Source organism: Chamaea fasciata, unplaced genomic scaffold (assembly GCF_029207755.1).
Source record: "Chamaea fasciata isolate MVZ Bird 193981 ecotype frontalis unplaced genomic scaffold, bChaFas1.0.hap1 SCAF_1, whole genome shotgun sequence".
Classification (NCBI taxonomy): Eukaryota; Metazoa; Chordata; class Aves; order Passeriformes; family Sylviidae; genus Chamaea; species Chamaea fasciata.
Window position 1 is genome coordinate 24,112,919 of NW_027094086.1, and position 12,040 is coordinate 24,124,958.

Genomic DNA, 12,040 nt, shown 5'->3' on the forward strand with positions numbered 1-12,040 from the left:
GAGTACAGTATCTTGTAATTCATGGTAAAGTTTTAGATCAGTTCAGGACTCTGAGTATATTCGCATTGAAATAAGATACACATCTGTTTGCAAGATACATTCCCAATATTAAACCCTGCATTCAATGTACTTCCATCAGTTTAAAGAAAAAAGTAACCAATTGCAGAATGTTTTTTTTTTTCTCCTTCAAGGTACTCCAATCCAAAATGACTTGCAAGAATTTTATGCATTAATAGAGTTTGTGAATCCAGGAATACTTGGGTCTTTATCCACGTATAGAAAGATATATGAGGAACCAATTGTCAAATCTAGAGAACCTTCAGCAACAGAGGTACTTGGTTAAAAAATTCAGTTATAGAAGAAAATTCCTAGTGAAGTGAAATTTGCATTCTATGGAGTAAAGTGAAGCTTGGGACTCCTAATAGTAGCTGATGGTTTTCACCTTCCTGTTTGACATAAAGTCACTTGTTCTCCAAAGGGAGCAGAAGGAGAACACACATGTTAAGATCACCTCATTTCAGCTGCCTATTAATTATCAGGCAACAACTGTGCTTCCAAAACCTGAATTCCCCAAAAGGCCATGTGCATTGCCATGTGATGATACTTTATTCAGTGTTAGTTTCTCCACAGTACTGCAAGGTCTGCATGCTTTTATTGCATCTCAAGAAATTCTAGAATATAATTCAAGCCTTGGATGTCATCTGGGACATTATTTTCCTTTGTTTAAGACTTTAGAAACCAGATGTAGAACTAATGCAGTGGTACTAATTGGAGAAGAATTGGTCATTACAGTCCCATGTCAGAAAGTGGTATCATACTTTTAAAAGGTTATTTAAATACCTAATTAAAATCTTGCAGAACATTGTTCTGATGAAATGAAGGATTATAATTAATTTTGTGCTTTGTTCTTTTAGGAGGAAAAGGAATTGGGAGAAAAAAGAGCAGCAGAACTCACACGCCTCACTGGACTCTTTATTCTGAGAAGAACACAGGAGGTTATAAACAAATTTCTCCCCCCCAAAAAGGAGAGCGTAATCTTCTGCCGACCGACAGCACTGCAACTTGAGTTGTATCAAAAACTGCTTAGTTCTCGTGTTATTACATCCTGTCTACAAGGCAGGCTGGAAAATAGTCCACACCTAATATGTATAGGAGCTTTGAAAAAACTTTGCAATCATCCCTGTCTTCTGTTTAAAGCTATAAAGGTATCTGTTTGCATGGGGGTGTGTGCTTGCAATTAATCATTTCAGCAGACACAGGTCACTAAAACTGTGTTATCAATGTGCATGTTGCTTTAGGTAATTTCCATACACTCACATACAACTTGCTCTAGGAAGTCTGCTTTCAAAAGCACAAGTGTTAGGAAATCTGAATGTACTCAGGAAAGGTTTCCTATTACCTTATGCCGTTTTCTCTTTCCTAATGTATTTTCCATCTTAACCTTGTCTCTGAATATTTGTAAAAATACATATAAATGTGTATTTTACAAAGAACACTGTTAACTAGAGATTATTAGTCTAGATTACTAGTATGTACTTTGTCTGCTGTTTTCTCTGAAACCTCTCTGTCCACATGTGATAATTTTACTTTTTCAAGCTTAATGACACTGGGAGCTGCAGGCTCAAAATGTCAGTGGTACTAGGTGTCTCCATTACCACTTCTCCTGGGATTGTCCGTAAAGAAATGTTCTAATTCCTATAGGCAAACAGTATGATAGTTTGAACTTGGTAATAGTAACTTCTATGGCCACTAAATGAAGTCCAGGTGAGGTGGGTGGAAATGTAAATCTTTCTTAAAAGACGTACTTCATGACTTTGGTGGAATATCCACAGTGCAGTATCCATGTAACTTTCAATGCTGCCAGGTAAAGTTCATTGCCTTTACTTCACAGTATAAGGATTAGAAACTTTTCATATGCAAAAACACAAGCCTTTATTAAATATAGGGATGGAAAGGACTGTATGTGCAAATCATTTATTGCCATTGTGGTTTTGGCATTTGAGTGGTCTGGCTTTTTCCTCCCAGTGAAACATTGCTTTTCTAAGTACAGCAAAATATTACCTGTGTTTCTGCTATTTTATTGGTTTTGCTTGCTAGCTTTTCTTCATTTCCAATAGTATAATTGAATCTTAATGACAGTGTTTTCCTAAACAGGGTCAATGATTGGGAAGTTTCATAATAAAATATTATGGGATTTAGAAAGAATAAATAGTGTATTGATTTCCTCCTCACTCCCAAGGTTTAGATATATCTTTACTGTGGAAATACATTTGTGTGGTTGTTTAAGTATAGAAGTTGTACACAGTTTTCAGTTTTAAGTATTTCAGCTTTCTACTTAGCTGCAAACAACGTCTTAGATTAGAGAGTGTAAACTAAAATAAACACTAGAAGAATTTTGAAACTTTGCTTTCAATCCCGTGGTGGGAGGTTGTCGTGCTCGTGCTCACATAATGCATTGCTTTGTGGCAGCTTTTTATGCCTCCTTTTGTCTTTGTGATAAAAATATAGCAGTCTTTAAAAAAATATTTTAGAGGGTATATGGAATTTTAATCTTTTTATTTTCAATAGGAAAAAAGCTGTGATCCTATGTCTGAGGAGTATGATGAGTCCAGCCTCTATGAAGGTGTAATAGATGTCTTCCCACAAGATTATACTTCAGACACTTTCTCTGAAACTGATTCAGGAAAATTGCAGGTGCTGGTGAAGTTGTTAGCAGCAATCCATGAGCTCAACTCTTCTGAAAGGCAAGTGTGAAAAAAATGTAGAAGGGAGGTAATGGGAGTGACCTTCTGCATATTGATTTGCTTTTCAAATGCATGGGAGTGTACCATTCAAAATAAAGGTATTGCAGCTGTTTGCAGGGGTGCCAAATTAATTTAAGCATTGTAGTCTTGGCTTTCTTGTTAAATCGTGAAACTAGAATTTGCAACTGACATAATTTTTAAAGATGCTCTTCATATTTTTTTCCAGGTAGTGGTACTTGTATTTTTTACACCACAAAGCAAGTGAGGTGTTTTGCTACAGCCCTTGTGCTGCACCCTGTACTTACAGAGGCTTTCCAATACTTTGTATCTTCATGAAAAATGTGTTAATCTATTAAATTGCACAGAAATATTTTCATTACTAGATTGTAAGTCATTCCTCTTTAATCACACTTAACTGCTCACTGCTTGCTGCCTTTTCTAAAGTTCAGGGCAACCATTCTCAACAGACAGACTTGCCCAGCAACTGTTTATTTCCCCTGTGGTAAATGCCACTGACATGTAAGAAAACTTCTGTTTGTTGTGGGGTAATAGGATGCACATGATTAATTTCTGTGCAATTGCTTATTTGTGGGGATCTCACATGACCTGGTGTCCCGGGTTAATTTTCTAGGGACTCATGCCTTAAAGCCCAGCTATTCCAAAAGTATTTAACTTTTAACTTTAATTTCAACTGATGTTTAAATAGGGCACACTGTGATTCAGTAGTGGCAGGAAACAGCAGATCCCTTGACACTGATGTAATGGAATATCAAGATACTTCCTTTTTACAAATCAGAAAGTTGAGCCTGTTGGTGGAGTTCATATACTTAGCATCTATTGAAACCAATGACAGCTGTATATCTAAATGTACTGGCCTTATTTTGTGTAGGTCAGTGAAACCAGGCGTGTCAGTAAAACCCGTATATTTCTGTAGCAGTACTTTAGGAGCTGCTGAGTTGAGGCATTTATGCCTTTAAGTTTTGTTGCATTAATTCAGTGCAGCTCATGTTTATTTTTCTTTGGTTTCTCTGCTTTCATTGGTACTAAATAGTTTTTGCAATGTACAGACTCAATTTCCAGTCCTAATCTGAAGTTAATCTTCTATTTTTGAGTGCGGAGAAAGCTGTGAACATTGTGTTGATTGACAAAAAAAATAGGTCTTGCAAAGTCATTACAAAGAAGTCATGGATGTAGTTCAGTTGTAAAGTGTAATAATAAAAATATTCTGAAACACTTCTAAAACATTAATATTTTCATTTCCTCCTGAAATTATTTGTCTAGTTCTTCAGAACTTGTTTTTAATCAAAATTATTTTTAAAAAATAACAAAATGTATCATTATTTTCAAAAAATAATGAAATATATTACATTTAGTATAGATTACAAAAGACCTCCAAATGAGATTTGGCAGAAAATGCCCTGTTCTTTTATTTGTGGCTTAAATTCAAAAGATATTTGTCTACTTAGTAGAATCATCCTTAATATTTGGGAGGATAGAAATGATAGGTTTTCAGACCTTTAAACCTAATTAGTCAAAATTTCAGAGATAATAGACAAACATAGCTTGGACCATTACTGTAAGGAATCAGACTGATTTTGCTTTCTAAAAAACCCCAGTGACAATCTTTCACTAGTCTTCATCCCCGTTGATTTCAGCCATAAAATGTAGGAAGGTATCTCTGCTTTCCTACTCGACTTCCATTATGATTTTTGTTAGAATTTTCTGAGGTTTTCTGTAGAAATTCATAGTCATTTTTTCAGTAAGTAGAGTTATATATGTATTATTTATTAGCTCCTACAACATCCTCTGCAAATGCTGCCTTAACAACAGTTATTTTGTATAAACAGAGATTTTTAAAAAAATCTATCTTTGTGATTGGTTCTGGATGCCTGCAATCTGTGCATTATGCCAAATTCTGTTGCAAAAGGAGACATTAATTATTTAACATTGGAATGCTTGACACTAGGTATAAGGCATCCAGGTCTGGTATATGTTTCTCATTAATTGGAAATGTTTTATTTCATCGAAAGTAAAACTAACCCTGGGTTGATGTGTAATTTTTCACTCTTAATTTTATTTTCTTAGATGTCTTCAGTAATTTGTTATTGGCATTTAATTTTACCAAGGTCTTGGATGACTTTGTTTTACTCTTTGGCAGAGTTGTGTTGGTATCCAATTACACGCAGACATTAAATGTGTTACAAGATGTATGCAAGCATTCTGGATACTCCTATACAAGACTTGATGGACATACTCCTGTCTCCCAGAGACAACATATTGTTGATACTTTCAATAGTAAATTCAGCCCAGTTTTTATCTTTTTGCTGAGTTCAAAGGCTGGTGGAGTGGGACTGAACCTGGTTGGTGCATCTCATTTGATCCTGTATGATATCGACTGGAATCCAGCTACAGATATTCAGGTCTGTAACAAACTGTGTACATGTGGGTTGGGATGGGCATCAGATGAATTCTTGACTGATTTTTAATTGCCTGGCTTTACATGTCTTACTGCTGCCAATTACCACATTGTATCTGGACAAGTACAACAACGAGGGAAAACTCTTTCTGAGAAGAAAAGAAGAAATATTTCCCTGTCATATTACATAGATTGGGATCAGTAGAAACCTTCTTGCAGTAAAAAATTAAAAGATTAAATTCTAGTTTCTTCGGAGGAGTGAGTCATGTATCTTCTTTGTCTCTTGATTTTTTTTTTATCTGGAGAGTTGCTGTGTTTCTAAAAAGAAAAGGAAAATGAGATTAGATTGCATAGCAAATGTTGCTGTTGATTTGCAATCCCTGAGAAAACGGGAGAGACTGATCAGAATTGCAAGAATGAGAAAATCACATGGCAGTGATGCCAAAAGAAAGAAAAGAAAGCCAATGCTGTGCTATTCTTATAAAGGCACTGTTGGCCTCAAGGGATTATTTAGTTGGCATCAGAGTCCTCAGTTAAAATAGTCCTTAAAAATAACAATTAAAAAAGTCTTTTTATGAACTCAGTAAGAAGCTTTCAATTGTAGAGTAATGCTGTATCCTTAATACCTGAAGTAAGCCTTGATTCTTGAACCTTGTTCCTCTTCCCAGGGTGAATTAGTACCCTCATGTGGTCACTTGTCTTGTTGCTTGAAAAAGTCTTTTAAGTCAGACAAAATTGCTACAGGTTGCCAGAGACTGTGAACCCTGTTGTGTGCTTACACCTACATCCTTCCAAGGATGTAGGTGTAACCCATACATTTTCGAAATAAAGATCATATAACAGTACTCAGTTTTACATTTTGTTTGTTTAAGAAATAAAGGACATGCAAACAATCATTTTTAGAATTTCCATAGAAATGTAAAAGTCACTTTTAAAGATGTATTGTGGCAAAAAAACAATTTTGGAGATGGGGGAGCGTGATCAGTATTCCTGAAATATTAAATAGTTGTTAATGCTTGGAAAACAAATATGAAGAGGGGATTTTTTTCAGGAAATAATTGAAACACCTACTTTCCTACTTTAGTGTACAGAAAGGAAGAGAAGCATAAATGGCAGAAAGTAAATTATATTTTCAAAACTGTTTACAATTAATATCAGAAAATTTACACAAACAGTCATAGAGACTTATTGAAAAATGTGTTATCCAGACAACATCTCTTTGAGCAAGTGAGCAGAACTGGTAATTTGGTCAGTGAAGGCTGCAAGCTTTAGTAAAGTATCCTTGTATAGCAGGCTGTTAATGCTCTTCATCTTCTTGCTTTCCTCAGGCAATGGCTAGAGTGTGGAGAGATGGTCAGAAACATACTGTCCATATCTACAGGCTGCTAACCACAGGTCAGAGATGGTGCTCAACTTACTCAGAGTGAGACAGATATGAACAGTTTGTCTATAAAAGAAAGAGAGGGAATGTTTTTGGAAATAATTTGTTCTTCAAAAATATATATTATTTATTCTTTAAATATATATATATTTGTTCTGAGTTCATTTAAGGTGGAGGCATCAAACTGATTCACTTGCCTTTGTTTTGGTTTTTTTTAAATAACTGAAAATAGTGATTTAGCATTTCCTATGTATATTGTTATCAAGAAATGGATTTAACTTCTTTGTAAATACTGGTCAAAAATTATCCCAATTTATCTGGTTTTGTTTTCAATACAGGCTCAATAGAAGAAAAGATTTATCAAAGACAGATCAGCAAACAAGACCTTTCTGGGGCAGTTGTAGACCTTTCCAAGACATCTGAACACACACATTTTTCTATTGAGGAGCTTAAAAATCTCTTTACTCTACATGAAGATTCCAGCTGTGTTACTCATGACTTGCTTGAGTGCGACTGCATGGGAAAGATTGACCATCAAAGTGAGTTTGTTTTTCATTATCTCTGGCCACTGCTGAGGAATCTGTTCTTAATATATAGTCTATCTCTGGAGAAAACTTTGATGCTGAGTAAAAGAGGATTGAAATAATGAGGTTCATTATGGAATCTTGCACATACTGGCTGATTTATCTAATCCTTCATGAAAGGAGGAGGAGGAAGATTAATTCCTTGCAGTAACAACCAGTTCATTTATCATTCAAGTAGCAAATATTCACATCTATGCCTTCTGTAGGAACCTGTCTCCTGTTCTTTTGGCATATCAAAGTTGTTTTCATACCTTGCTGTGTGCAGGTATATAGGTTTAAGTTGGAAACAGGATTAAAAAAATAAATGATCATAAGTTATGTCTGCATCTTATCCATTTTTTATAAAACTAGCCTTTATAGCTCATCTAGTTTCTTAAAAGAAAGAGTGTCTATTGCCTTGGTATGTTCCTCTTTTTGGCCATGAAATATCCGTGTACACTATTTACAGGAGTGATAGTGTGGTACCAATACTGATGTCTTCTAAATGCACACAGAAACCACAATAAAAATAACTCAAGAAATGGGTACAAGACTGTGTGTTCTCAATAGGCAGGAGCAGGAAAAGAAGTAATGCAAACCTAATATTTTTTTGCTTGATGGTTTGCAAGTTCCCAGGTAATAGGTTAGACTTGTACTTCTTTGTCATCTCATTCTACCCAAAATGGGGAGGACTTGGCTAGTAATAGCCCAGGGCCTCTGTAGCCATAGGAATTTGATGATCTTCTTTTTTTTTTCTCCATATGCTGATTAAATCATCTTTGTGTCTTTCTTTAATGACTGAAAAATTAGACCTTCTGTTTCTGCATAGGTGATTTTCTAAATTTACCACACTCCACTTAGGTACTATTACAGGATCTGTGTGGGATAGGCACCTTTTGTGTTAAATATTAGCCACATTTTCCCAGTGGTATGCAGTGAGGCAGGTGTGGCTCCTGGATTGCAGAAATCCAGAGAAACTTTGTGTTGCAATTGTGATGAACACTGGTGCTTGTAATTTTATTTAGCTGCTTGCAATTGTCTTAACATCTTGACTTCTTATCTTATGCTTTGAACACACTTTGCTTTCATCAATTCATTAATAACATTGTTGGGGCCTCTTGGGTTCTGTGACCTTTTCAAGGGTAGTTCCTGGTCCCAATGGACAAAACCTTTTGGCAGTAAATTAAGGAAAAGCCTGGAGTTCATCATTATACTTAAGTGGTGGTAATGATAGAGTGAGGGGAAGGTTTGACTTTCTAAAGAGCAGAGGACAAGCTGGCTCATTGTCTCCCTAATCAAAAGGTTCTGAGTCCTGGGCTGTTCGATCATCCCAGAATGCAGCAACCATAAAGAGAAGTCTCTTTTCCTTTCCTAAGAACAGAAAACTCTCAAATTACTGCATCAAGGAACCAGATTCGAGGTTACTGGAGATAGATTCTGCTACACAGAAAGGCCAAGAACTTTCAATGATTTGTCTCCTCCATTTCTAGCAAGTATGATTTAAAAGATAAACTAAAGGGGAGCCAAACAATATAATACAGGTCTCACAACTACTCCTGTTGTCCATTCACATTAGGGTCATCTTTAGAAAATGGGTCTTGAAAGGAGGAAATTTCCTGTGCATGGATCATGCAGATGGGTTGCTTGCTATTCTGCTGGCCTTCACATCAGCTACAAAGCTACAAGCCTGTTGTTTTTCCTGATCGTAGTGTAGTTTAGGAGTTAGGAAGACAGAATTTGTAAATGCATCTATTCTAAATTTTCTTCTGGCCAGTAAAAAAATATATTTCAAATCTACTTCAGAAGTCATATGTCAGTCAAAAGGAAAGTTTTGTGTTTATGAGTCTTTATGGACTCTCAAAAACTTAAAAAGACCAGGAATATTCTGAGTCATGCTGCTCATATCACTGGTCTTTCCTAATGAGCACATAATACTGCTATGAAAATATTTGATGACAAGTTTTAAACCAGTAACAGTAATGATGCAATTTTTTCCATACAAAATTATTTCTTCATTTATCCCAGCATCAGATGAATCATAAAGCCATCAATGTGTGACGTGCACTGCAATGACCTGATACTATTTGAGGCTTTAGGCTCCTCTCTTAAAAGAGAATTAATCTCACAGCAATACTCTTTTCCTTACTGTGATATACAGTGTTGTGTATATTGAGCAGCTTGGCATAATCTGGATGTACAGACTGTACAGATCTGTTGTGCTGAGTCAATGAAACAGCTACTCAAATTATTCTTAGCTGGCTGGAGTGATTCCTCGGGGAAGAAATTGAAGCTAGCATGAATTTTTCTGCAACATACATCTAGATTCAGATTTACTTAAAGAATGAGAGCAGGCCAAATGTCACAGAATTAGGAAGACAGAGGAAAGGAAATTGACAGATATTTCCTTTCCCATCCGTGTGTAAAAGGATTTGTCTTTATGCTAGCATATGGTAATTTTGATAACCTCAGTCACTGAGCAAGAAACAGCCTTCCCTTTCTTACTGTGGATATATGTATGGATTTTGTTGGTACAGAATGATTATATGTGCTGTTCTGTTTTCCCTCGTTTGTTATCACCAACTGTCTTATTGATTCAGACTGAAATTTTCTGCCTTAGTTTTCTCTGATTAGTCTACTGCATCATTTTTTCCAGATACTTCCTCAGAAAAGCCTCCCATATCCAGAAGCTGCCAGATTGAACAAAATCATGGGAAGCCCAATTCAAAGAAACCACTTTCCATGTCACAGTTGATGCAATGGCAACATTTCTCTGGGCAACATCAGACTCTTGCTGATCCTTTCCTTGAAAGGATAAAAGAGAATGTTTCTTTCATTTTCCAGAATGTAACCAATCCTACTTCCCCACCCAATAAAACTTGAGTGCCTTTTTCTGCATCCTCCTTGTCATAGGGCTTGTAAACAATGGATGTGCAGTTACCTATTGTTCATTTTGCCTAGTTCTGGTTTGTGTTTCTTGTGAGGTTTCTGGGTAAATCTGATTCCTGGTGTTTATACAAAGTTACAGTTATTACTAAGTTAATCATATTTGCTGTAAACATAATACAGATCTTTAAAACTAACTTTGCTTTCCAGTATTCTGTTCCTTTGATATAATAATTAATAAGATTGTTTTAATGCATATTCCTACTGTGAGTCTACTATGGTTTACAGTTTTCATTTGATCATAATGATTTATTGCTTGTAAAACTGGCAACTCTTCAGCCAAATTTTATAAATTAAGCAATACTATATACATGTACATGCTGTTAACAAGACTCTGGTTGGATTTTTGTTATAACAATGTTATGTGTCTGTATAGATGCAGCTTTATTACAAGGTAGATGATTTTTTCTGTTGAATTTACAATTTAATGAAATTCAGAGCAATAGTCACTAATGTCCAAAAAAATCTAAATTTCTCCTATTACTTTTACTTGGGAAAATAAACTTTATTTCTCAGACATACATAGTACAGGATTATCTTCATTTTGTTAACTCCTTTTGAGGATGTGTGTTGCCAGACTGAAGTACTGAGCATTTTTATGGTATATTTTTTAATTGCTGTATTTCCCTTCTTTGAAGACACAAACATTGAAAATCAGTTTGTAGCTTTTAAGTGAGGTACTTGGAAATGCCCACAAGAGCAGAAGAAGGGATAATTTTCAGAAATACTACAAACTTAGAGAATTTGAAAGACCTTGGGTAAGAAGAGGACTCCATTGTCATAATCGTGCATTGTGTCACATGATGATATTTGGTGTATGTGGCAACAGACCCTAATTGCCCAACCAAATTTCAGAAACATTTAAAATCATTCTCTGTGTTATTGTTAGTACTGCCTCTTTCCCCAGACTAGCGTTGAATTCACAGCCCATCCTAACCCATCATCAGACATCCTCCTTGCATTTGGATACACTTTTGGAACTTGAAAGCCATATGCACTGACCTCTATTTGCCATCTATATTTATTTCAGAGGGTTTTTTGAGTTTCCTTTGACCCTAATGCTTGATGACACCAGGAAGTAGTGAAGACCGAAGTGAGAGAGTGATTGAGAAGGTCATCAATTCTAAACATCTTTTTGGCATGCATATTGTGTTCTTGGTCATAATTAGAATTAAGCTAATAATAACATTATTAAATGAATAATTAACATTTTAGGCTGGCTGCTACAGAGCTTGTTCTTCCCCCTGTGAGTGGTGGTGTGGTGGTCATGCTTATCCAACTGCTGTGGTGCCCATTTGCTGTCTGGCAAAGTTCACACAGCTTATTTTGCGTAGCAAGGACGAGGTTTGCAGCTCTGTAACTCCAGGTAGAGATTCTAGGCACTCTGTATAATGATGATTATTGTAATTAATAATTATCTGAGACTGATGATACTTAGATCTGTGCTGCCCATAAATCTCTGTCAGTTCACTTCTGTCCCTGTCTGAAGGAGCACATGCTGGCTTTTTCCGCTGATGCTGTCACACTAGGTAATATTGCTTCAAGACCAAGAAGGCAAAAACAGCCCACACAAACACACTCAATGCCAGTCGCAGCTTCAGTATGGTTCCCTGTCTGTGCCCAGGTATGCCTAGCTGCTCCAGATCTCTGGCAGTGGCAGCTGCAAGGTGATGCTCAGGGGGACAGTTCCTTCAGCATCCACCCTGCCAGCCAAGTGTGTCTACCCCTTCACCTGTCACGACTTCAAGGCATGGTGGAAGTATGCATGTGCTTCTTGGTTGTGTGGGTAAGACAATACTATGCAAGTAACAGGCTGCACATGGCATTACACGTGTTGCAGACTGAAAATCTGATTCAGAAATTTTATTTATCCTGGAAAATTATGTTTCTCACTGGAAGAATGCATTGTGGAAAATATAGGAAGCATGAATACAGCCTAATTTACTGTGCCATCTGTGATTCTCTCACAGTAGTCTGCAACAGCCTTCACAGT

At 36.2% G+C, this 12,040-nt stretch overlaps 1 protein-coding gene across 5 annotated transcripts in view; it reads left to right on the forward strand.

Annotated features, from left to right (window-relative positions):
• Positions 1–10,556, forward strand: part of RAD54B (RAD54 homolog B) — a 63,717-nt gene extending 53,161 nt beyond the window's left edge. For all 5 annotated transcript variants that reach the window (XM_066178657.1, XM_066178668.1, XM_066178662.1 and 2 more), the window contains 7 exons: positions 192–331; positions 915–1,205; positions 2,569–2,744; positions 4,903–5,164; positions 6,489–6,555; positions 6,880–7,080; positions 9,758–10,556. In XM_066178657.1, the coding sequence (XP_066034754.1) occupies positions 192–331; positions 915–1,205; positions 2,569–2,744; positions 4,903–5,164; positions 6,489–6,555; positions 6,880–7,080; positions 9,758–9,984 (1,364 nt within the window). In that variant the 3' untranslated portion in view covers positions 9,985–10,556. The remainder of the gene's footprint in view (positions 1–191; positions 332–914; positions 1,206–2,568; positions 2,745–4,902; positions 5,165–6,488; positions 6,556–6,879; positions 7,081–9,757) is intronic.
• The last annotated feature ends 1,484 nt before the right edge of the window (positions 10,557–12,040 follow it).